At 46.7% G+C, this 26,970-nt stretch overlaps 1 protein-coding gene across 1 annotated transcript in view; it reads left to right on the top strand.

Moving 5' to 3' along the window:
- TMEM163 (transmembrane protein 163) overlaps positions 1-26,774 on the top strand; it is a 240,666-nt gene extending 213,892 nt beyond the window's left edge. The window contains exons 6-8 of the mRNA XM_045479622.1: positions 15,907-16,018; positions 24,344-24,485; positions 25,761-26,774. Coding sequence (XP_045335578.1) covers positions 15,907-16,018; positions 24,344-24,485; positions 25,761-25,821 — 315 coding nt within the window. The 3' untranslated portion in view covers positions 25,822-26,774. The remainder of the gene's footprint in view (positions 1-15,906; positions 16,019-24,343; positions 24,486-25,760) is intronic.
- The last annotated feature ends 196 nt before the right edge of the window (positions 26,775-26,970 follow it).

Genomic DNA, 26,970 nt, shown 5'->3' with positions numbered 1-26,970 from the left:
GAACAATACATACAGTGTGGTTTTGTGTATGTAAAATCCAGAAAATAGACGAAATTACTCTCAGGTGATTGTAGTCAGAAAGTGGTCGCAGGGGGTGGAGAAAGGGACACATAGGAATCTTCTATGGTAATGGAAATGTTCTATATTTTGTTTTGTGAGTGGCTAAATGGGTGTTACTATTGACATAATGCGTCAAATCAAATGTCTAAAAGCTGTGCCTTTTATTGTATATTAATTACACCTCAATAAAAAGGTATATCATATTTAAAACAAACAAAACTAATCCCTAGATGCCCCTTTGAGGCTGGGTGTTAGTCAGCTGTGATGAATGTTAGCTCTGTGTTTGTTTGCTGAACTCAAGGCTGACTGCCTTGCCTAACTGCTTCCTTTGACCATTTGCCAGGTCGTAATGTTTATCGGCACCTCTCCTGCTCTTGTCTCGACCACCTCCTAGCCTAGCTTTATCCCAGTTCAGAGACAATAACCTGCTTGTTTCCAAATCAGTACTATCCAAGAAACCTTTCTGTGATGATGGAAATGTTCTAAATCTGCACTCTCCAACATGATAACCAAGAGCCATATGTGGCTACTGAGCATTTGAAATGTGGCTAGTCAAATGAGGAACTGAATTTTCACTTTTGTTACTTATAAATTTAAATGGCCACACATATGTTTAAATGTGAAAAATACTATTTTTAAAAAAAAAGATCAGGGGATGGGAAGGGATCACCTCACTGAGCAGGTGATATTTGAGCACAAGTATGATGCAAGTGAGGGAATGAGGGAGCGCAGCGTGAGCAAAAGTCCTGAGGTAGGAGCATGTTCCATGTGCTAGAGGAGAAGGGCAGAGACTGGAGCAAAGTGAGAAAAGGGGAGAGTGGTAAAGGTGAGGGCAGAGGAGTCCGCTTCATCCACTTGGTTTGGTTCAGTTTGGCTGGCTGGGAAGAGGTGGAAAAGATCTTCCTCTTATCAGTGCACATCAGGTCGTGGTGGCTCTCATCTGCCAGGTCAGCAGGCAGTGTAAGGCAGTGCAGGGGCCCTGTGTTCTCCTAGAGAAGAGCTACCCAAAGTCCAGATCCGGCAGACCAAGTTCTCCTGAGCTGATATGTGATAACTATCACACATCTGACAAAGGTCCTCCCCCAGATCAGGATTTATTGCCTCCCGTAATTGCCTTTGAATCCTAAAACTAATCCTGTGGCTTTCACCACATCCCAACCTGGGCTTAGAGAATTAGAAGGGGTTTGGTAGTGTCAGGCTGCCCCGGGAGAGGTGGAGCATGGCTGGGAACACTGAGCTCTGCTACTATTTCTCTGATGTCTTTGGGGGGAATCACCTGCTCTTTCCTAGCCTCAGTTTTCCCATCTGCAGCCCAGATCAGATGGTCTTTAAGTCCTCTTCCAGCTTTAATGCTCTTTCATTTTAAGAGTATGTTATAAGGTGTGCTCCCCCTTGTCGGGTGGTGGTCCAGATTTGGGGGGCTGGCTGTGGTGATGCTGGGGCGTGTCTCAATGACTCAGTCTCTTAGATAAGATGGGATTAGTCTTGGTGTAGACTAATGAATGGGGTGGAAAGCTTTTTGTATCACTGAAGTCTGTCAGATTCTTGGAATTCATCCTGAAGAGATTTATTCCATTGAGTTAAAGCATTCCTTTTCACATTTGGACATCAAGGAAGTAGGAAAATTACAGAGGCATTACTAGCTCTTGGAAAAACATTCTATATATTTATTCTAAAAGGCCGATGGACTATTGGCCTTTGTCACATGTGGTGTGAAAGACAGAGTCTGTGTTGAAAGCAGGCTAAGGTAGCTTCTGCTAAGCTGTCCTGAAGTTTGGGTTGGGAGATCATGGGCAAGAGGAGCTCAGCAACCGTGGTGATGGGCATGGGGAGTGTTCTTGCCATCAAGCCTCTATGTCCCACAGCCCTGGCTGGCAGGGAACAGAGGGATATGTTCAGGTCCATCCCATGTCTGTCTGATATCTTGGAGCGTGAGTGTGAGGGTCAGGCCTCCCAGAATTTCAGTCTTGTTCTCACTGACTTCCTGCTTCCCTCCAACAGTCCAGGTAAACAGTTGGTGCTCAAGAACACTCCCTGGGTGGTACATCTTCCCACTCCAAGGTACATCCCAGCATCCTGTTTGACCATTAGAGAACCAGTCAGCCTAGCCTCTTTATGCATCCCCTCCACCCCCAAAATGCCTTTCCTAAGTTAGGTTTTTAACACCACGCTCTTGGCTTTTCCTGAGGGTTAAGATGCAGTGGCTATGTGGATAAACATTTCTGTGTCTTCCATAAAATGGCTTGTAAAAGACTGCTGATTATGATTTTGACATCCCTCTGTATACTACAGTATGTTTTTAAGAATTTTTAATTGAATGGGAGCGCCTGGGTGGCTCAGTCGGTTAAGCACCCGACTTCAGTTCAGGTCATGATCTCACGGTCCGTGAGTTCTAGCCCCATGTTGGGCTCTGTGCTGTCAGTTCCGAGCCTGGAGCCTGCTTCAGATTCTGCGTCTCCCTCTCTCTCTGCCCCTCCCCTGCTCACGCTCTGTCTCTCTCTATCAAAAAAATGAAGAAACGTTAAAAAAATTTAAAAATTTTTAATTCAAGTATACTCTGTATATAATAACTTCAGGTGTACAAAATAGTGATTCAACAATTAAATATATTACAAATGCTCATCACAGTAAGTGTAGTTACCATCTGTCACCATACAAAATTGTTACGATATTAGTGACTATATTCCATATGCTGGTCTTTTTTTCATTCTTATGACTTATTTATTTTATAACTGGAAGTTTGTACCTTTTAATCCCCTTTACCTATTTGGCCCATTTCTCCCCATCCCTCTCCCCTCTGGCAGCCACCAATTTGTTTTCTGTATTTATGAATTGGTTTCTTTTTGTTATTATTGGTTTGATCATTTATTTTGTAGATTCCACATGTAAGTGAAATCATATAGTATTTGTATTTCTTTGCCTTATTTCACTTAACATAATGCCCCCCTCTACGTTCATCTGTGTTGTTGCAAATGGAACAATTTCATTATTTTTTATGGTTGAGTAATATTCCATTATATTCCAGTATATATACCACCTTCTTTGGCCACCCGTCTGTTGATGGACATTTGTGTTGCTTCCATACCTTGGCTATTGTAAATCGTGCTGAAATAAACATGGGGAGCATGTCTCTCTTTTTTTTTTTTTTAATTTTTTTTTCAACGTTTTTATTTATTTTTGGGACAGAGAGAGACAGAGCATGAACGGGGGAGGGTCAGAGAGAGAGAGGGAGACACAGAATCGGAAACAGGCTCCAGGCTCTGAGCCATCATGAGCCATCAGCCCAGAGCCTGACGCGGGGCTCGAACTCACGGACCGTGAGATCGTGACCTGGCTGAAGTCGGACGCTTAACCGACTGCGCCACCCAGGCGCCCCTAAGTTAGTGTTTTTGTTTTCTTTGGGTAAATGCCCAGTAGTAGAAGTACTTGATCATATGGTAGTTCTATTTTTCATCTGGGGTGGGGGGAACTTCTGTACTATTTTCCATGGTGGCTGCACCAGTTTACATTCCCACCAACAGTGCATGAGGATTCTTTTTCTTTACATCCTCACCAGCATTTACTTTCTTGTGGTTTTGATACTAGTCATTCTGATTGGTCTGGGGTCATATCACAAAAACTTTTTCTTACATTGGGGTAGATACTGAGGTAGATCAGAAAAGATCTCTCCTCTTAGTGAGCTTGTAGGAGGGAGAGACATTGTCGGAAGTAAGTGCAAGGCCGTGTCATGGGACCCATGTGAACCCGGTCCAGAGGGAGGGGCGTGGAGTACAAGTGTTAGTTCTTAGAATGTGAGTTGTCAGGAAACACTTACTAGAGGAGGAAACACTTGAGATAAGTCTATAAAAAGGAGTGTTGACTCATTCAGACAGTGCAAATACATCATTCGGAAATTCATGAGACTGGAAGTCAGACCCTTGGGGCCCATGTTCTACTACTGACCTCTCTAAGCCTCTGATTTAATCTTCGTAATGACTGTGCTTTGATCTCTGTCTTTAGACTCACATTATGATAATGAACATTATGTACATTTTGATAATCTTCATAAGCTAAATTATGTAAATATTAGTAAGGATCACCTAAAAGGATCCCTGAGATAAATTGCTTTTTAATTTTTTTAATGTTTAAAATTTGTTTAAAGTTTATTTATTTATTTTGAGAGAGACATGGCATGAGCACAGGAGGAGCAGAGAGAAAGAGGGGGAGAGAGAATCCCAAGCAGGCTCCACACTGTCAGTGCAGATCCTGATGCAGGGCTTGAACTCATGAAACCGTGAGATTATGACCCGAGCTGAAATCGAGTCAGATGATCAAGAGACTGAGCCACCCAGATGCCCTGATGAATTGCTTTTTAAAAAAATATAGTTGTATTGAAATATAATGTACATACAGTAAAATTCACCCATAGGATTTGATGGGTTTTGATGCATATAAGTCACAGAACTACCAACACCATGAAAATATAGAATATTTTTGTCATTCCGAAAGTTCCATTATGCATTTCTGAGGTTATTAATTACCCCCTCTCCTTAACCATTGAACTGCTTTCTGTCAGCATAGTTTTCCTTTTCTAGAATGTGATAGAAGTGAAATAATAAATTTAGTCCCTCATGCCTGCTTTCTTTCACTTAGCATAATGCTTTTGCAGTGCAGCCATGTTCTTACTGAATGTGTTAGTTCATTTTCACTGCTGACTAGTATGCCATTGTAGGCACACATCCCAGTTTATCCATTCACCAGTTGTTGGACATCTGAGTTGCTTTCAGTTTTTTGACACTACAAAAATAGTAGCTTAGGACACTGGTGTACAGGCTTTTGTGTGGACATAAACTTTTGTTTCTCTTGGTAAATACCAATGAATTTCTGAGTCCTATGGTAAGTCTCCATTTATAAGAAATGGCCAGTCTGTTTATACAAAGTGATATATATTCCTACCAGCAGCATATGAGAATTCCATTCACCCCACATCTTCACCATTGAGGGTATTACCTCTTTTTAATTTTACTGCTTCTAATGCGTGTGTATGTAGTCATATCTCAGTGGTTTCAATTTACATTTCCGCATTGACTGATGATCTTGGCTATCTTTTCATGTGCTTATTGGCTAGTCATATATCTTGTTTGGTGAAATGTTTATCCATATCTTTTGCTCGTTCAAGAAAAAACTGAGTCATCTGTTTTCTTAGGGAGTTGTAGAAATTCTTAATATATTCTGGATACAAGTCCTTTAACAAATATGTTTGCAAATATTTTTTCCTTCATTTTCTCAATAGTGTCTTTCAAGCAGCAAAAGTTGTTAATATTTTTGGTTAGGTAAAAATATCTCCGTGTAGATTTGGTTTTGTTGCTTTTAGGAGTAAGTTTAAGTGTCTTTCATAGGTTTAAAATTAATTGTTGTTTCTAATTGTCCTTTGCACACTTTTCTGTTAGTTTTTTGGCCTTTTTTTTTTTTAGAGATTTCTAAGAACTGTTTATATATTAGGGAGGTTAACCCTTTGTGATAATATTTTTTTCCTACTGTGTATTTGTATATAACATATCCCCTGCATATGTTTTACTTTTTGTGTAGTAAAGTATATCAATTTTTTGTAGCTTTGAGATGGTTATAAAAGGCTTGCATCATGACAAGGTCATAAAGAGGCTTGCCAGCATGGACATAACCCAGGTATCATTTACCTTTAATATATTTTTGTCCATGGCTTCTGAGTGAGTAGCTATTTTTTTTTAACCTTTTTGCCCTGATCTTCTATTCATTAAATAAAGATTCAGCTGTGAGAAACCATGGGGCCCACTGCCTTTAACAGTGAAAACTGAATACCTAACCAGGAGAAGGCTATCACCCTGTTTAACAGAGTCCACAGTTCAGTAAAACATGAGAGAGATTGACGAGACCATAGAGGAGACACTCTGGTACATGTTACAGCTGGGAACAAATCCAGGTCCCGCCATTAGCTGAGTGACCCTGAGCAAGTCATTTAGCCTCTGTGCATCTGTTTCTCCACGTCAGATTCCCACGTGGCTGGGCTGTGAGAATTAAATGCGACATGACTGGTATGGCTATGCTTTGAAAGAAGTCAGTGGCGGCACATACCTGCGCGGGTTGCAGTTTTTCATCATTAGCCATATCTGCTCTGGCTTCCTGACCTTTGGGAAGGGATCCTCTCGGAAACTCCTTTTTTTTTTTTTTTTTTTTTTTTTAAATTTTTTTTTCAACGTTTATTTATTTTTGGGACAGAGAGAGACAGAGCATGAACAGGGGAGGGGCAGAGAGAGAGGGAGACACAGAATCGGAAACAGGCTCCAGGCTCTGAGCCATCAGCCCAGAGCCCGACGCGGGGCTCGAACTCACGGACCGCGAGATCGTGACCTGGCTGAAGTCGGACGCTTAACCGACTGCGCCACCCAGGCGCCCCAACGGAAACTCCTTTTTATATACATTCAGGACTTTCTCAGTCAGCGTGGGAGATGCTGTAACAAAATACCATAGATTTGGGGGCTTGAACAACAGGAATTTATTTCTCATGATTCCGGAGCCTGGAACTCCAAGGTCAAGGTGCCAACAGGAGCAGAGTTTGGTGAGGGATCTCTCTTTAGATGACAAACAGCTTGCCTTCTCACAAGGGGCTCACCTGGCCCTTCCTCAGGGCATGCAGGTAGAGCAAGAGAGATGTCCTCCTCTTTTTAGAAGGGGACAGATCCCATCATGAGGGCCTCATTTTCATGGCCTCATCTAACTCTAATTACCTCCCAAAGGCCTCATCTCACAACCATTGCATTGGGGTTAGGGGCTCAACATACACATTTTGGGGGAACACAGACAGTCCATAACAGGGACTGATGTGTCAAGCAAGCTGATGACTACTTCTCTGTGACATTATGTGGAGAGAGGAGAGCCAGGTGGGCTTGGGTGGGGAAATTACAGAGGATTTCTAGGATGTTGAAAGCTGGTTTTGGGAAAGGGAGTTTGGCAGGTCTATGCTAGCCTAGGTCCTAGGGTTTACTTTTTTCTGAGGCAGATCAGTGCAGCAGTGGTGAACAAAACCTCCTAGTTCTGGAGGAGGCTTTGAGATGGCCACAATCTCTGTTCTCCCAGACTTTAGGAAAGTGGTTTTTCCTTCAGAGCTGATCCTGGAAGCAGAGGGTGGTTGGTAGAAATAATCCACGGACAGGAAAAGCCTGAGTTTTACATATTGGCTTCTCCGTATTTAAATATAGCATTTACTCTGTGACAGCATTAGTTTGCAGTCTCCTTGGAAGCTTCCCGGGTGTAATCTGAAACCGTCCCCCATAAGTGGAGGGCAGAGACAAACCAAAGAGAGACAGCCCACTCCAGATAGGTAGGTGGCGGGTGTGATAAGCAAGGGGACTTAAAAGGCTTGTCTTGGGCGGCTGCAAGACGAGTAATTTCTGCTTGCCAGAATCTTAAAAGTTTATATAGAGGTTATAACTGCATTCAGTCACATACGTTGTCCAGACAGCCTCAACACCACATTTCTGTCTCAAGGCTGTATCCCTGGAGCACCTTTTAGGAATGGGAGGGTGGGGTGGCGGAGACAAGTGGAACTCACATTCCAAGGACAGAGGAGGGGGTGGGGAACCTCCAAGTGTTCAGGTCCAGTTTACAGGCCAGCTGGTGGTCATGTGTTCTTGATGACCTCCTCCAACATTTCAGCCCTCATGACCGGCTTTTACAATCTTACATGCCCCTGTTCCACCGTTCTCTCTGATTGGTCAAGCAAGGGGGCCCATTGGCTTGGAAGTGGCTCATTTGGCAGCTCTTTGGCAGATGCCACAGCAACCATGCAGGCATGTGCAAGAGAAAAAACAAGTAAGACAGTGATTCCCATAATCAGGTGACAGCTTTTTCCACCAAGAGCCCCATGATTCAAACAATTTAGTAAGTTCCCTAGGCTGGGGATCACATCACTCGGTATTCACTTGTACCATCATGTGATTTAATAAAGATGACACACTAGCAGACTCATCAGATACGAACAGAGAACCTTCTGTTCAGATAATCGTGCAGTAATAATGTCCAAGGCTATCCAATTTTGGAGGATAGCTTTCTCATTACCGACATTTCAATAAGGACAGGACTTTTGGCTATCATTTAAGGATTGCTGGGTGGCTATAACCTATCCCCAGGCCAGTAGAAGGAACAAAGATGGCAGTCAAATGATTGTACCAGTGGGAAAGAAAAAAAATGCCCACCTAGCTTTGAGGATGGGGAGGTTGGCAGCTTTAGAAACTTGACCTGGTGGTGTATGCCCTATGTGTTTGCTGGGGGACGCAGCACTGTCAGGTATGAGGATGATGGATTGGGGGCGAGATGTGACACACCAGACCCCCATCTTTGCCCCTCTTTCAGTGGTGCATGCATCAGGGCAACAGGATCTCGGTGGAGATTAATTCCACCTTACCCCAGGGTTTGAAGTAACTCACCCACCTTGGCAGACATCCCACTGCAAATTCCAGTAGGTAACTCCTTTTCCCTGATGTCAGAGGGCTTGGTATTCTCTCGGTGTTGATCCACAGTGAGAGTCAGGGCAGTGGCTCTTTACGGCAGCTTCCATACCTTTATGGTATTGGGGGTCTCGGCAGGGGTCTCTGGTCTGGCATATGGCATTACAGACCCTCCTGATTGCTCATTTAAATGTATTAAGACCTGAGACAGTACTTTAGTCCACCCAGTTGCGGTGGTTTTACTTGTTAGTAATTTAGTCTGCTGCTTTAATACTCTTATTTTCCTTTATACCAACCCTGCTACTTATGGGTTATAGGGGAGGTGGAACCTGCATTCAGTGTCATGTTCTTTTGCCTGGTCTTGCTTGTTGTGATGTTTGAAATGTGACCCCTCCTGATCACTGTCTGTTCAACAAGGGTGTCCATACATGGTACTTAGCTTTTTAAATCCCCTAAAGGGGCAGCCTGATTTGCACAGTGATATGGGAAAGCTTAGGGCAGGTTCAGTGTCTGCCCAAACCAGGCATATTTAGAACCCTCACTCAGAGGGAGGGGACCCGTTTAATCAATTTGCCACCCTCACCGGTTGAGAATTGTGGTAGTTGGCCTTGGACCCCTTTGGCAGTTGCCTTGGGTGTTTAGAATACACATGACACGCTGTTACAGCAATATCCAAGTCACTGTGTTTCAAGTGTCGTTTGGCAGCCTTGGCAATATGCCATCTCATGACATTGTGTTGGCCACTCTCTATGTACCCAATGTTCTTTTGGTATCTATTGAAGGGTCCATTTCTGGGGCTCGTTCTGGGATAGGGCATCAGCTTCTTTTTTTTTTTTTTTTAATTTTTTAGGGCATCAGCTTCTTGATTGTCAGAGGTATCCAATGCCTTATTAGCCAGGATGTAGAAAATAGCAAGGACTGCCTAGGGCTCTTGCAGGCAGACCTAATGCCCCTCCATACATACTGATCCCACAAGGGTCTACTTATGATTCATCCATCCCTTGGTTTCTCACTGTCTAAGCCATAGGTTAATTTCTTTAGGACAGCCCAACTGTCAGTGCCAAGAGTTAATAGCTAGGTTTCACGGATAGCTCTGGGCAGCCAAGTGGCTGTTGCAGTTGATTCCTTCTGGAGAGGCTCCATCTGGAGGAATGCTATACACAGTGCTAGGAGCAATTGCTCTGTGGGGGTATATCAGGGATTGTCCCCTTCCAGATTTGGGACCCAAAATCCTAGGGGCACTTTCTCCTTTGTTGTCTCTGCCACATGTTGTGGTATGACTCATACCTTCTGGAGTCATAGACACATCTTACTCAAATGGTAGCTCTCGATGGGAGATGCCCAGAGCTTTCATCTGTGTCATTAATATTCTTGCCTTCTCAAACATGACTTGCTGCTCTAATCTCCAGTCCCATATGTGCCCTTTCTTTACCAGGTGGCATGAGAGAGAGGGGCAGTGTGCCAGGTGGGTAATATAAATCATCTAAAAACTCCAGATCCCTACCAAGGCTTGTATCTCTTTCACACTCCTAGGGGATGAACAGCCTGGTGTCTTATCAGTCACAGCTTCTGAGACAATGAGAATCTTACTTGACCAAACAACTCCTTGAGCCTTATTGCGGCACCTTGGCCTTGAGTTTTCTGTGGGTTCACTGCCCATTTTCCCCCTTGCAGATACTCCAGTGAAGCCTGCACAGTGCCTGCAGCAAAGGCAGTCTTCACATGTTAACGTTAGATCATCAGTGTCATGGGCCTGTTTTACCGATAGGGGGAAAGGAGACACAGGGACAGGTCTTAAGTTACCATCCCATGACATATTGTGGGGCTATGCAGGTAGCCTTGAGCGAGTACTTGAAAAGTTCATTATTGTCCCTTCCACATGAGGGAAAATGGATCTTAGTTATCGGAAACCGTTACTAGTCAGAATCTTTTCTATGAATCTCCTTGACGATGAAGTACTTTTGCAGGAACACTTTTTGTCAAAGCATCAGAATAAAAATCTGAAAATGACAAAAGACTTAAAAATGTCCAAGGTTAAAGATTTGAAGAGAATTCATTAAAACATAATTAAGAGAATGTGGTTATTTCTATGACATACATTTTGAAATTATGACTGACAGTGTTTTACCAGGACATACCAGATTTTTAGAAATTTCAAACAAATATGCCTAAAGGAAGTTTAGCAGCATTCATATTTGACAATGCTTCCCAAGAAATTTAACATACCAAATAAGCCTAATTAGTTCAACATCTTCCTTTCATAAGGAGAACATACATCTTTTTTTTTTTTTTATAAAATTTATTGTCAAATTGGTTTCCATACAACACCCAGTGCTCATCCAAACAGGTGCCCTCCTCAATGCCCATCACCCACTTTCCCCTCCCCGTTTCCCCCCATCAACCCTCAGTTTGTTCTCAGTATTTAAGAGTCTCTTATGGTTTGCCTCCTTCCCTCTCTGTAACTGTTTTTTTCCTCCTTCCCCTCCCCTCCTGGTCTTCTGTTGAGTTTCTCAGGATTTACATAGGTGTGAAAACATGGTATCTGTCTTTCTCTGCCTGACTTATTTCACTTAGCATAACACTCTCCAGTTCCATCCACGTTGCTACAAATGGCCAGATTTCATTCAAGAACATGTATCTTTTGAAATATTCTGGCGACCCTCTGGAATATTCCAAAGTTTTTTCATAGTTCAGATTTCATTGAGAATTTGATTTTGGGGAAGCTTATAAAAAATACCCAAAGGTTTAAAAACACTTGATTAAATAGGATCACAGGTCACGGTGAAATAATATTTAGTTATCTATTTAACCAAAGTGACAAAGACTTCAAAGGCAAATACAGAAAGTTACACAGTTGTAAAAAACACACTCCCTTTTTGTCAGAAACGCAGTTTTGTTAAGTAATCAAAGACATGATAGAGATAACATGAAGCACAGGAAATTATTTTGACAAAACAATCTTTTTTTTTTTTCCTGGATAGATTACTTAAAAGGTAAATAAAAACTTCATAATCTCATCAAAAGAAGACCAATAGTGCAAGAAAACTGTCCTTTTAGCAGATGAAAGAAAACTATGTTTTAGTTTTATGTTATTTAGTTCTATGTTATTTAGTTCATGTTTGTTATTAAAGCTTATTTTTCTTAAAGCTAATTAAATAGGGCTCCTTTACAGAATAATTTTGTCAGTACCCTCTGGAGGTATAAAAACAACACACACACATAACATAGATCCATAGACATACATAAACATACAGATATAAATAGAGACCCCATCACTTTCATTCTGAAACCTGATGGAGGCTGATGACTAGATTTGGGACAAAGAAATTCCTCTAGCAGTCTGTACTTAAAAATCCTCTTTCTCCCTTTTCCTCCTCAGTTTCTGTGAGGATTCTTGTGGTTATCTCCTGGGGTGCTTACATTTCAAAGGCAAGATAAGATTTACAACTTAAAGGGACCGAGAAGGAATGCACGTTTTCTCCTAGGAGTGTTTTAATTGCCATTTAAAATTTTCCTTTCTATTAAAGGTTGATGGCATGGGGCTCTTTGGTCTGTTTCCTCACCAGTTACCACCACATCCTCCTCTTCATTCTCCTCACTTTACCAGAGATTCCACCGCTTAGCATCCTAACAAGGCTTTGTCACAAGAGCCTAGATCTTCACCCAAGGTCCTTGCACCCTCCTAGCTTTGCCAAAGGGCATACTAAGGGCTCCGGCTGTTTATCCTGCTCTCCCACCTTGTTGGCCAGCCCTGAAGCCAGCAGAATATCGCACCACTGCATGTCCTTCTCTAACCTCAGCTGTTCCTCCAACTCCAACCTGAACTCCAGCCTCTAGTTGGCCATCAGTGTCCAGCCGAACTGCCCACAGTTGAGGCCAGCACACTGTGGCACCATTTGTTTCTCTTTGCTCGGTGTCCTTTGTGCGGTTCCTCAGATGAGTGCATTGAAACAACTGGTATTTCTGGGCCACCTCCGCTCTCACATAGTGGTCCACAAGCATCTAATATATGGGCCATCTCTCCCCACATAGAAGTTGATGGCCAATTTAGGATTTACCCTGCAGATGCCTCATTCCTGGCTGGCTCACCAGCTGTTAGTTCACAAGCTCCTCAGGGCTTCCCAGGTGTAATCTGAAACTGGCCCCCATGCATTGAGGGCAGGGAGAGATAGAAGAAAGAGGAAGACCACTTCAGATTGGTAGGTGGCAGGTTTTATTAGCAAGTGAACTTATATATGAGGCTTGTCTTGGGTGGCCACAAGATAAGCAGATTTCCATAAACCTGTACACCAGATCTCAAACGTTTGTATATAGAGGTTTTAACTGGGTTCAGACACATACCCCGTCCAGACAGCCCCAACACCACGTTTCTGTTTCAAGGCTGTATCCTTGGGACAGCTTCTGGTAGTGGGGAAGGCAAGTGGAAATCACATTCTAAGGACAGAGTGGGGGTTGGGGAGCTTCCAGTTGCCCGGTCCAGCTTGCAGGTCACCTGGCAGTACGTCTTCTTGATGACCTTCTTCAGCAGCCAGGCACCGTTTTAAGCACTTTGAAGCACCCTTCTGAAGTAGTATTTCGGGTTCAATCAGAGAACTGGAACCACTCTGAATAGTACAGAATAGGGTTTTATTGCAGGGATGAGACTTTGCAGGGTGGTTGGGGGCTGCAGAAAAAGCATCTGTCGGGCTGTTGTCCTTGAAGTCAGCAGGGCTGCCTGGAAGGAAGGAAATGTGGGTGTAGAGCAAAGCAGAGCAAGGACAACTGGTACTGGAAGATGGACTGGAACTGCATTTGACCCCTACTGGCCTAGCCTCAGAGACATGGGTGATCTGTAGCAGAAACTTTGACAAGCCACTGTGGGTCCCACTAATAGTTTTTCCTCTATTTATTTACATTTCATTGTGCATACTTTTTTTCTGGGTAACAAGTTCCCTACGTTTCTTTTACAGCAATGCTTAGCATAGTTTGGGGCTTGTCATTAGCACTTAGTGTGGCTGTTTGGTGGAATCAGTTAGTGCATGGATAATGTGTTTGGGCCCTTTAACACCAATTGCTACCTTTTATTGCACATTATCTGCTACCCCATGGAAGAGAGAATTGAGATTTGAGAGTTCAGGCTTGTTTCCCCAGTAAGCAGTGGAGTCCAGATTTGAGCAAAGGTCTGCTGGTGCATCACTGCCCTTCAGCCAAGCCCCTGTTCAGCAGTGAGCCCCCTGGGCTTAGCAGACCCAGGAGAGGACTGCCAAAGCCATAGTGGCTCTTCTAAAGATGCACCTGGGGGGGCACCCCAGCTCTTTGGGACTCAGATGGGGTGAATGCAGACTTTCTCTCCTTCTGGGAATTTAGAGATGAGGGCTTTGTCAACAGAGAGATTGAATGGAATCAGAAAGGCTTCAGGTATGAGGAGAACAAAGTGAGAATTCAGCCTCTGAATGTGGGGTCTCAGTGTGCTTGACTGTGTCATTCTCCCAACTTAGGCTTTCTGAAGCCTGTCAGCAGCTGGGTCTACGTTGATATGTGATTCCTTAATCACAGTTGCATTATGTCCTGTGGGTGCCAGCACCCATGATTAGAATGAGTCCCTGCACAAAGGGTGATGGGATTTGGAGATCCTTGCCCCACGCTTATCCTCATCCCCTGTTGACCCTGCTTTGTCACCTCATCCACAGCAGGGACTTGGGATCTGCCAAGAGGCTAAGTTTGATAATTTGAGGAGGTAAAATAATAATAATTCAGTGAGGTGATTATTTTAAAGAAATTTAAAATTTGAAATAACTTTAGATATATAGAAGAGTCACAAAGATATTACAGAGAGTTCCTGTATACCCTTCATCCAGCCTCCCTGGAGGTTAATATCTCACATAGATTACTAGGGCACATTTGCCCAAACTATGAGATTACCGAAACTGTTAACAAAATTCCAGGCTCCATTCCTTTTTCCCCAGCTTTTCCACTTAATATCCTTTTTCTTTTCAGGGATCCCATCCAGGACGCCATGTTGGATTTAGTCCTCCTTCTCTCCCTAGTCTCCAATTAGTTTCTCTCGGTTGTTCTTTGTCTTTCAAGACCTTGACATGTGTGAAGAGTAGTAGTCAGGCATTTTGTAGACTGTCCCTCAGTTTGTTTGGTGGTTTTCAAGATTCAGCTGAGGTTATGGATTTTTGGATAGAACACTAAGACGTGTTCTCATCATGTCACATCAGGAAGCACATGGTATTGGCATAACTTATTAATGGGTTTATTAATGCCAGGCTTCTCCACTGAAAGGTTACTATTTTCCCCTTTTCATGCCCTATTTGTTAGATACCCATCATGAGCCCAGCCCACACTCAGGGAGGAGGGAATTAAGCTGCACCTCCCAGAAGTATTCGCAAAGGATCTGGGCACCTAAGTTAAAATCAACCACTGTCGATTAGTATTGTGGGGGGGATGCTTTCATGCCTTGCAGATATCATGTTTCCAGGGAGGTGACTTTTCAAATGACTTTATTTAGTTTCAAAACTGGGAAAACAGGCTGTCTTCCTTCTTCCCAGCTTTCTGTTGCTAGGTTAGTGAATTTAGATAATAAGATGCTTAAGGAATCCTATTTCTTTGTGTATATGTAATGCTTTATCACATTTCTGCTGGAAGTTGCATTTTAATATTGGAGAGAGTCTGGAGGCTGAGTCTCATGGCAGTGACGCATGGGAGCTCCAGGCTGAGGAGCTCGGTGGACCGTAATGTCATGAGATAGTGGTGCCTGCCTTTGTGTGTGTGACTCATTCATTTGCTTGCAAAGCGAAGGTAAAAACTTATAGGAAGTGCTAAGATAACGTCAATAGCAGGCTATATTTTTAGATGCCTTTTCCCCACCTTGACAGCTATATTTGAACTTCTAATTGCATTGTGTGAATTTAAGGCTAAAACATGGTTCTAGGTAGCTTCAGCCATAATTGACCCTGTGGCCAATTCAGTCGGCTCTGTGTTGAAGTGTTCTTAGTCCAGTGGTGTACTTACATGTTTTCCTATTCTCCAGCTGCTTTTTGAATTATTTGTGAAAAACCCCACATAGCACATGCTGATTTTAGCATTTTGACCAATTCTGTTATTGATCAGTGATTGCCAAACACTTTGGCAGAATAGCATGAAGGGGAATATCGTGAAGGAAAAGAAATACTTAATGTCTAAGGAAATATAAATCTGGATTGTTTTTGATCATCTTTTCCAATTCCCAGTGACACAGGTAACTGAGGTATGAGAATAAGCAACATACTCCCACCTGGTGGCAGCATACTCACCTGATTATTTGTTCTGGGAACAAAGCTGATCTTTAAGGCAAGTGGTTTGCAGATAATCTGCTCTAGCAGGAGGTGAACTGTTGAAATCTGGAACTTTTCTCTTCTAGGATGACTTCCTATTCAGCGTCTCCATTTTAAGTGGGATCCTTTGCAGCATCTTGGCTGTGTTGAAGTTTATGCTGGGGAAGGTTCTGACCAGCAGAGCACTCATAACAGATGGTGAGTAAGGCCAGTGTGCCTGATTTTTGGGGGCTGAGCTCCCAGTGAGGGAAGATACTATTCAGTTGCTTGTCCTGTACAAGAGCTCAACAATTTGGAATCTATTCCTCACCATCCTCCCCTCCCCAGGCTGTTTAATGACTCTCAGAGTTCCCATATTAGGGCAGATATCTGGTACCCTGGGAATTTAATAAACTTCATGAGTCACCTCCACTCGGAACTCTTAACAGGGTAGATTGGGGCTTCCCAGTCTGTGGTGTTTGTTAAAAATACAGATTCCAGAGCCAGACCCCAGGAAGTCATAATTACACCAGCGCCCCAGCCCGTTCGATGCACACTGAGATTTGGTGCTGCCTCCATGGCCAGTCCAAGGGGCCAGGATCCCACGTCACACCAGGGAAGATGGACCCTGTCGTGTCTAGCGCTCCTACATGACATTTTGACCACCAGCTTTCCAGTCTTCCTCAAGTGCCACTTCCTACAGGGCCTGGTGTTTGCTTCTGGACTTGGAACGTGCCACCTTTCTCCTGGGCTGCGGAGGCCGTTTGCCCATATGAAACCCAAGCTTTTTAAGCAGTAAAAGCGGTTTAAAATAGCAGAAGGATCAGCAACTGGCACTGAGCCCTCCTCTTTGCTGTTCTGTGTTCAGCAATGTGAGGGACGCTGTGTGTGCAACCCAGGTGGCCCAACCTGGCTTCTCAAGCTCCCAGGTGAATCCCGGGGCAGGCTGGGTGCGGGCAGGGTTCGGCCCACATCAGGCCCTGTGTTTGCTGCTGTTAGAACATGATGCTGCAGTAGCAAGGGACCACCTGGGTTTTACAGAGTTCTTTTGTGCCTGGTACTGTGCTAAGTGCCACGTTAGCTGTGGAAACCACCTCCTAACACAGGATCAGAATCACCTCTTTCAGGTTTCTGTCACATTGTTGTGAAGGGTCCTGGCTCCCAGAAGTGGAGTTGAAAATTAGATAACCTCTCTGAGATACATGGATTGCTTTCTCCCAGAGCCAGATCTGAAGAACTTGTGGTTCAGTCACATGAGAATGTCTGAGGCCACAGCCTGGACCAATCTTCTGAGGTCTCTGTCACCCACTGAGACACTGTGGCTTTATAGGCGGTTTGCATTAAGCTGAGCCTAGTATATGGTCCCATAAGACCCTGGCCCATATGGGTGTCCTTCTCTCTCTGGGGGCACACCCAGAATCTGAGCAGGAGTGGTCTTTCTCTGTGATCTTTGTGGTCTGGTGTTTTGTAACCTGAGAAAGAAAATGCCTTGTGTAGACACAGAGTCTTTCTCTACTCCAGGATGAACAGCACAGGGTGTGCTTGGCTGAGAGCTAAAGGCTGTATGGGCATCAGGCAGGGGTTTGGGTGTGGGTTCTCCAGCCACCTTTGAGGTTCCTTTATGTTTCTCTGAGGGACACCACTCTGACAGGGCCCTGTAGGCCCAAACAGGGCAGAGGCCTGACTGGACCTGGCTGGACCCTGGCTTCTCCAGTGGCGGTTCTGTGCCTCCTTCTCTGTGTCTCTTTACCTGGAAAATGAGGGGCAAAGGAGGCAGGTGTGGGGCAGGTTGGGCCGGTCAGCACAGCTTTCCAGGCTCCCAGTGGTACGTCCTCACCTGGGGCTCTTCTTCCAGTGTTGAGCTGGGCCCCTAAATCACAAAGCCCCCTGGCTTGCAGAGCACCAGCATTTTATCTGTTTACTTGACTGCAGTGGAGACACAGGCAGTGTTTCCCCAGAAGCCTGAGTGTGGACCCAGCAGTCAGACCCGCCCTCCCACCCCCCACCATGATCCTGGAGCTTGACTCCTTCTTCTCAGAATAAGGGGCCCTCTGCCTTGAGTGATAGTTTTACTTAAAGTTAGATATTCCAGATACTGAGTTTCTGTTTAGGCTTCATTGTCCTTCTAAACTCCCACCATTTTATAAGGTGTATCAAGAAGACCACAATGATAAGTATGTTGTTGTTTTTTTTTAAGTTTATTTTTATTTATTTTGCAAGCAAGCAGGGGAAGGGCAGAGAAAGAATCCCAAGCAGACTCTGCACTGTCAGCACAGATCCCAATGAGGGGCTCGAACTCAGGAACCATGAGACCATAACCTGAGCCGGAACCAGGAGTCAGATGCTTAACCAACTGAGCCACCCAGGTGCCCCCATAAGTATGTTTTTTAAAATTTTCACTTCTGACTCTTTAATTTTTACACACAAAACCAACTACACACAAGCAGTCTTGCACCAGGGAGGGGTCATGACAAAGAGAAGTGGACAGTTTGAGTGATAACTGTTCCACCAACAGGTAGAAGTTGGTGGGGGGGCATTCCTGGGCAGAGGGGATGGTATGGGGAGAGAGCCTGGGGTACCTGAAGGGTGCAGGGGGAAGGGGCACAGGGCAGATCCTGCAGGACCTCAGATCCACAGTAGGATTCTGGATGTTTTGTTAAATATTTATCAGAGGAGGTGACATGATGGATGTTTTCTAAAGAGCCCTCTGGCTCTCAGGGTGGAGGACAGAGTGAAGGGAAGGAGATCTGCAGCAGGGAGAAGTCTCTGGGGAGCCAAGGGGGTGGCAGAAGCTGGGGACGGAGGAGGGCAGAGGGCTGGAGGATGGGGGGAATTGAAATGGTGATAGTATTTGTAAAATGGGCTGGGCTCCGAGTTGACTTGTCCATGGGGTTGATGAGAGACACACACACAGAAGAACAGAGAGCACTGTTGCAAAGTGCAGAGTGGCCAGTTCCCCATCCCAAGCCTGTTACCCATAAGTGGCCCCTGGGGGGTCCGCGAGCTCTACAGGCCCTTGCTTGGTGGGAGCACCAGCCAACTGTGCAGCAGTAATTACAGCCTCCTGCTAACTGGATCATCTGGGGTCCCAGTTTTGCTCATTCATTCATTAGCAGATCTTAGGGAACTGTGTGTAACTATCTCCTTTCTGTTCTTCCATCCCTTTGGGAGGCAGGGGCAGAGTGGGGTTCAGGAGCCATGCCTATCTTTACTGTCAGGGGCTTTTCCGAGGGGCTGGTTCTGGAGGGCATCCTTTGTGGCTGCCTGGGAGTGCCCCTCCTGTGGTCTGGCCAAAGGCTGGGGGCAAGCCCGGAGCTTCTCTCCCAAGAGGGAAGTAAGTTCTGGTGCAGGAAGCGTGGGCAGGCCTCCTCTGTCACCTGGAGTGGTGGCCCTTCCCACGTTGGAGCTGTGTGTGAACTGGGTCGGGCTGACTCCACCAGATCCTTTGTCGCTGGGTTGTGTCCTTACAGCCAGAGAGCGGATCTTTAGGAAAAGGGGGACAACAGAGTATGGGCAAATTCTGGAATTTCCCACTCTTGCCACACAGTGCAATAAATCTTATTTGGTTTTCTTGCTTTGAATATTCAGTCAACATGAGATTGTTCCTGTCAGCACTAGGCTGAAGTTGGCTTTGTGTTATTCAAGGGGGCGCCTGGGTGGCTCAGTTGGTTAAGTGTCCAACTTCAGCTCAGGTCATGATCTCACGGTTTGTGGGTTCGATCCCTGTATCAGGCTCTGTGCTGACAGCTCAGAGCCTGGAGCCTGCTTCAGAATCTGTGTCTCCCTCTCTCTCAAAATAAACATTAAGGTAGAATGACTTTGTGCAGCAAGGTAATAGTACAAATCAAACAGAGGAAGATTGTGGAAAGGTGCCTGGGGGAGGTTCCGAGCTAGGGGCCAGCAGGGACAGATGGAAACCTGAGTTGGGTCTGGGCCAACTGTCCTCATTCCCTCAAGATCTAGAACACCAAGAGGCTATGATGGCTTTCAAACACATGAAAAACTTTAATTAGAATTTTCTGCATAAAAATTAATGTGTTTAATTATGCAGACTCTTACCTAGTCATTAAGGTCAGAGCTTCTTAATATTTTTTTAAATATAGAGACAGCGAGCAGGGGAGTGGCAGAGGGAGAGGGAGACACAGAACCTAAAGCAGGCTCCAGGCTCTGAGCTGTCAGCACAGAGTCCAACGTGGGGCTCAAACTCGTGAACCATGACCTGAACTGAAGTCAGACACTCAACCCACTAAGCCACCCAGCTGCCGCAGAGCCTCTACTTAAAGCCTCTGATGTTATTTTGCATTCTTAATGTGATAATGGCATTTACGCTTCACAACAGCTCTGGTTTTAACCAAGGGGTCAGGAACAAGCTGTGAGCCTGGGTGGGGGGGACCCAGCAGTGAGTGATCACCGGGCCTTGTGTGCTGCATGCACCTGGCCAGCATTACTGTGAGCTCCGGATTCATGTGAAATGATTGGCTGCAAAGGCTCTCAATTCAGAAGGATGTGGCAGGGCAAAGAGGGGATTGTCTCCTAGTCCCTGGTGCTTGTCCCAGTGTTCTTGCGCAGGCTTATGGAGGTGGGGCTGAACTGCATCAGGCTCCGCCCTAAGCAAAGGTGAGCAGAGCCAAACAAGTCGGAAGCTGCTCCCAGAAGGTGTAAGTGAGGGGAGACTCGGTGAATTCACTAGCTGTGTACTAGCTGCTTGCGTGGGTTGGGCCCCCGCAGAGCAAGTGACTTGGTGGAGCCGAGCGGACACCTAGTGGCTGACTGGGGGACTCTCACTGTTCTCTGCATCTTCTCAGCTCCACCTGCTTCTCTGAGGGCTCCAGGGGCTCACCTGTGCCCCTGATACAGATGGAGCGGGGAGCAAATGAATCCAGTGTGCCCTGGGGCAGTGGTCAGCTCCTCCCTGTCTCCCTCTTTCTTCTAGCCACCCTGAAACAAAACTCCCCCAACTTTGAGAAAGCCCAAGATGTTAATTGCAGCCCAGGTAGCCTGTGTCCTTGTATTAAAAAGGACAGGAAGATTCAAGGGACAGCTGGAGGCAAGAGCGTCAATGCGTGCTTCTCATAATAGGAAGGGGAAATGGGATCTTGATGGATCAGTGGACAGGAAGGAAATTCTGCTTCTCCGGACCTGCTGTTTGCCTACTTCACGAGGGGTGGAGGCACCACTGAGGATGTGACTGCAGAGGGCAACATCATGGGCTAACCAAAGAGGGAGGGAGGGCCCGGGTGCTCCACATGCCAGGGCCTGGGATGGACTCAGCTGGCACAAAGCTTCCCACTGCCGTGGCAAAGGGCTACAGGTGGGCCGTGATGCTTTTAAAACATAGGGTTTAGAAGTGTCTGCTACAGGCGCTGCATGGACAGTGGAGATGGAAAGGATGGTGAGCCCATTTCTTCATGGTCTAGAGGTAGGTGAGCACAGAGAAGCCATAAATAACAACCACACAGGGGCCACACTGACGTGGGGAAGCGAGGAGGCAAAATGGGGTGGGGCCTGCTCTCTCTAGGGCACCTAGAGCTAGCTCTTGGGCTGGCTGGCCATCAGAGGAGACCTCTGGTGAAGGGTGGAGGTGCTTACTGTGGGTGGCAGGCAGGGATGGCCTGGCTAGACATGGGAGTGCAGGCAGAGCCCTCCCTAGCTCCAGGCTCCCAGCAAGTCCTGGCCTCTGTGTCCTCATAGTTCCCTGGCCTGGCCTTTGGAGGATGTGGCCCCCGGATGGGAGGAAGGTGGAGGTGTTTGCCTTTTCCAGTCCCCATCACCTTTATTCAGGTGAAATTGAGTTGGCAGCATTCTCCAGGCATGACCCTTGAGCAAGCTTGGAAGGGAGTGGGGAAGCTGAGTCTCCAGGGAGCATCTGACTATCCCTCTGCCTTGCGGGAACAAAATCTCTGCCTGAGCTCCCAACCTCCCCTCTCAGGTGGGGAGCTGGGGTGTCTCTCCAGCACTCTAACCACAGGCCCTGCCTGGGATGGCTTCCTCTCTCAGGACAGCTGAGTCCAGCTGCTGCTAAGTAGGAGCCCTCTTGGCACAGCCCAGGCCATGTTCCATGCCTTCCTTCCCTCCTCTCCTCCATCTATTAACTCATTAATTAATGCAGTAATCACCTCAGCCTCTGTTCTGGGACTTGGAATATATCAAGAGAGAAAACCCCTCTCCTTAAGCTTATGTCTGTAACAAGAAAAACAGTACAAATACCATCTTTGGAAGGGAAGAGCTCTGCAGAAGGATGATAACAGCACGAATGAGAAGGTAGGAGAGGAGGGATGGGTACGGAGGAATCACTTTCAGGCGCTGAGAGTTCAGGCTGGGAAGGAGGCAGCATGAGACACCCCAGAAAGAGGGGTACAGGCTGACGGTGATCAGTCTAGAGGCTCTGGGGGATGCCAGGGCTGACTGATGCAGGTGGCAGTGTGGTTGGAGCACAATGCACTGGGAGGTCCGTGTGTGTGATGGGGGAGAGGTGGCTGGGGTTGCTTATGTCAGCCTTGCAGAGTTTGGATGCTATTCAGAATTGGGCAGCTTTTCAACTGGAGGCCTTCAGCTGCTGTGTGGGGAGGAGAGAAGCAGGGAAGATGCTGAAAGGCTATTGCAGGGGTGCAGTCAAGGGGCAGGCGCACAGGGGTGGTGAGAGGTAGACTTTGGGAGGTAACAGCTGGAAAGAATCACTTGACTGGTCAGACTTGATATTTTGGGTGTGAGCGATGTTAAGGACGGGGTCCTAGATTTTTGGACTAGGTGGATGGTGGCACCATATACAGAGAAGGTAGCAAGAGGGTCAGGTGTTTGGGTGCAAAAATTGAGATTTTCGCTTCAACCATATTCAGTTGGAGATGCTTAGGGGTGGGTTTCCAGCTCAGCAGAAGGTCAGAACAAAGAGAGCACGTGGGGAGGGCACAGGCAGAGGAGGGGTTCCCACAACTGCACTGGGGAAGGGGGCGCCCCCAGGGGAGAGGAGAAGGATCCAGCAGCAGGATGGGGAAGGGATGGGTGGAGGACAGAGAGGAGAGCCAGCCCTTTGAAGTAGAGCACAGGTTATGATCCCTGGCAGGTGGCAGCCTGGTCACTGATGACCTCACCACGGTGGAGCCGGAGGAGGAAGGGTGACTGGAGCAGGAGCCGTGGCAGGGAGACAGCTCTTCCAGGAGTTGTGTGAAGGGCAGCAGAGCTGAGGTTGTGGTGGAGGTGGCATGGAGTTCAGGAAGGAGTCTGAGAAGGGGGATGTGAGGTTTCTCCCAGGAAGGAGGCTTCAGGAGCGGGGACAGAGATGAAGTTGGCTCTATGCAGGGACAGCAGCTGCGGACAGTGGGTGGTGGGTTGGTGATGGGAAAATGATGTAGTGTTGTCTGGACCAATGTGCTCTAAGCAGTCCGTGGTCATGGCAGCAGCAGACAGCTGGAGTGGGGAGAAGGCAGACTTGAGGGGAGAGAGGGAGGGTCCCATGCAGTGACCATCAGTCCTTGCCCGCTAGGTCCAGCTGTTCCCATCACCGGGGAGTGGCCTGCCCAAGTCCACTCCCTGGGTCCTGAGAAAGGGGTTGGATGTAGGCGTTGCTCAGCTCCTCTCTCCCCTGCTCTTTATCTAGAACCTCTCTCCACATGTATGGCCCCCTGTGTATGCACATGAGGTGGTTCAGTCCCGATCTTCGTGCTTGAACCTGATGCCAACGCTTTTGAGTTGAGCAGGTGGGGCTGCCCCAGACACGCAGGGGCGCCTGTTGTGGGGGAGGTGCGTGGGCCTAGAGCTTCTCTCGGGGTTACTGTCAGGCTGAGGCAGGTGTGACCCCCGGCAGCCACTCCAAGCTCTTCATTCCCATGTGACTTTTGAAAATTCATAGGTCAAATGAAGTGGGGATCAAATGAGGCACCATCTGTGAAAGGAGACTCTGGTCAGTATCTGTTAGCGCCAGTTCTGTTTTGATTGCCATCTCTGCAACCCTGTCACAAATTCTAGACTTTGCATTTCCTTTCTTGGAGAGTGAAAATCCCTAGCTGATGTGAGGCTCTGGAGGGAAAGGACATGGGTTCAGGTAGAGTCCCAGCCCTGCCTTTCTCAATCTGTGTAACCTTCGGTCAACGGGTTGAACCTCACTCTGCTCAGCTTAGCTCTCTCGCTGGTTAAGTGGGATAAAAATCTGACTTGATACGATGCAGAAGATTCCAGGTTGGTCTTTGGTCCAGCAGACATTTGAGCCACCAAGGATTTGAGTGTCTCCTGTGTGCAGATGCTGTCCTGGACCCTACAAGTTCAACAGGGATAGAAGCCCCTGCTACTCCTGAGGTCTGCATTCTCATGTGTGGGACAGTGACGACAAACGTGTCACATGGGCCTCGGCACCTGGCAGGGCCTGGACACTTGCCAAGGCACCATGTGGGTGTCTGAGGTGGTGGCTGTCACTCTCGAGTGCTTCTGGGCAATGTTCCTTGCGGTACATGCTCAGGGATGTGGAGGCACGCCTGGCCTTTGGGTGGTTTCATTGGTGGCTAAGAAAGTTTACTTGGCACTGCTGTCAGCCTCTCTTTGCTGTCTCTCCAGGGTTTAACTCCCTTGTGGGTGGCGTGATGGGCTTCTCCATCCTTCTGAGCGCGGAGGTGTTCAAGCATAACGCGGCCGTCTGGTACCTGGACGGCAGTATAGGTGTCCTCATCGGCCTCACCATATTTGCCTACGGGGTCAAGTAAGTTCTCCTTTTGTCTTTGCTTTCCCAGTGGCCAGGAGTGCCATATTTTTCACTCCTGACAGTCACCCCTTGCACCTGTGACACTCCTGAGCCTGGGAGAGATTAGGTGACTGGAAAAGCCCCCAGCAGGGGTCAGAGGTTTTTGTGGCTGGCACAGAAAGGAGCCAAGGGCTTTTAGGAGTTAAAGCCTAGGCCACTTGTCAGAGGCTTACTTCTATCTGTGGTCTTGACAGCTTGCTCCATGGTCTTCCTCTTCACTCTTTGTGCTTGAGGATGTGTGTCCTTCCCTTTCTCTGTAATGATACACTGGGTATGCACCTCCTGCTGCCTGCTTCTGTGGAATGCTTAGGGGTCAGGGCCCAGCAGCACCACCCGGACAGACCCCACCTAAGGAAACTTTTTACAAAAGGGACTTGTCAGTGCAAAAGGACCACTTGTGAGGATAAACCCACCATAAGTCCTCTCATTGAAGAAATGCTGCCCAGCCATCACTGACTCGGTGTTCACACATCCGGGCTAGAGCCAGGCTTTGAGAGAACGGTTTCTAAAAGGTGTTGTGTTTCTAATTGTTGACATACTTCCTGGCTCCCGTGAGGATAGCTATAATAAAGATGGGCCATAAGCGTTGGCCAAGATGAGGAGACACTAGAGCATCACCCATTGCTGGTTTCAATGTCAAACAGGAGTCATTCCCGCAAATGTTCAGCATCGGAGTTCCCACTTCTTGCTGTCTACTCTGGAGCCATGAAAACACGCAGTGACTTGCACATCAACTATCACAGCAAAGTTGTTGATAGTAGGCACAACCCAAAAGTCTGTGAGTGGATGAGTATGGTAGAGCCGCACGGTATTCCTCAGCCCCAGAAAGAACGAAGTATTGCCCCATGCCAAAACATGGAGGAACCTCAAAGACATGGTGTCAGCAGCCAGTCACGGAGGCCACGTTATGTGATCACGTATGTGATTCCACACATACGAAACGTCCAGAATAGGCCCAAGCATAAAGACCAAGAGTGCATGAGTAGGTTCCAGAGGAGGGGACCTCCGGGGCCTGACTGCAGGGGGGATGGGGCGATAGAAATGTTCTGGAATTCGACAGTGGCTAATTAGGGTTTGTGCAATCTATGAATATACCAAAACACACTGAATTGCTTATAAAAAGGTTGAATGTTACTGTATGTGATTTATAGCTTTAAAAAAGCCTTCTGTTTGCTTCCCCAAGTGCTTAAGCTCCAGGGCTGTTGGGGTGACCTGCGTGTTTGCTTTTTGCAGACTCCTCATTGACATGGTGCCCAGGGTGAGGCAGACCCGCCACTACGAGATGTTTGAGTGACAGCGGCCAGCGGGGCCAGAGCGGGCTGCTCGGCATCCGCAGGAAGACAGTCAAGAGGACCAGGTTTCCACGCAGGCAGATGGTGCCAATATTTAACTGAACGTCCAGTTACTTTTTAGGAGGTTTTTGTGTTCCTGGGAACAAGGTCTGCCCAGCTGGTCGGTCCACACCGCTCCCCCTTGCTCCACTGCCCCTGTCAAATATGTTAGGACAACACGCACAGGGGTGAGGACAGGCTTCCCCACCTCCAGCGAGAACTGACCTTTTTTACTTCCTGGAGTAAAAATGTTTTTGTGGGTAGGATACAGTCTCTACGTGGCAGGAAGCTCCTCTGTGGTGCTTGAAGCCTGATCTGGATAGCACCTGCCCAGACCCACCTCCACTTCCAGACTCTCGTATCTCCTGGCAGATTTTAAGGGAAGACCATACCTTCTGTCCCTCACCCCTTTACATACCCAGAACCATCAGTATAGATCACTTCCTAATTTCTATCAAGGTATTTCATTAGTTTCATACTGTTTTACTAATCCCCAATCTAAACAGAGTTCAAAAGGAGACCATTCTATTTTTAAAAGTACTTAGTGATACACGTATGAGCTTTGCATGGTTGAACTAAGCACATGACCCTTTCTTGTACATTCAGAACCTGAACATACATGTAAAAACAGGATCCATTTTTGAGAGATGTGAAACTACAGTTTATTTGTAATAAATAATTATATAATCTATCCATTTATGCATATATCTATATGCTGTGTTAAGTGGTAATGGTACATTACAGTCTGTTAGAGATGGCTTGCCCCTCTGTAAGGAACAAGATGTTCTCCGTTGATGTAACGTTAGGTATAGATTCTGTAAAAATGTTCCCCTGACACACAACATTCTGTACCTCTGGCACTGCAGCTTGTCCAAGCAACAGTGTCTGACCAATAAAGACCTTTACCTGTTTTGTATGGTACGGGGAGGTTATCTTGGAGCGTCACCGTGTTGGGTAGGTACTCCGGTGTGAAGGATGATGTGGAAGGAGTCACTTGTGCCTGGGGGTGGTGAGTGGGGAGACCCTGAAGGACGGTCCTAATGGGCTCTGCAGACCCTGTGAGGTAGGGTGATTGCACATGCATGTGGGGGTGCCTGGGACTGCCGGGTTCT

The sequence above is a fragment of the Leopardus geoffroyi genome, chromosome C1 (genome assembly GCF_018350155.1).
Source record: "Leopardus geoffroyi isolate Oge1 chromosome C1, O.geoffroyi_Oge1_pat1.0, whole genome shotgun sequence".
NCBI lineage: Eukaryota > Metazoa > Chordata > Mammalia > Carnivora > Felidae > Leopardus > Leopardus geoffroyi.
The sequence above is the reverse complement of the archived record's forward strand: the minus strand, read 5'-3'. Positions and strand labels throughout refer to the sequence as shown.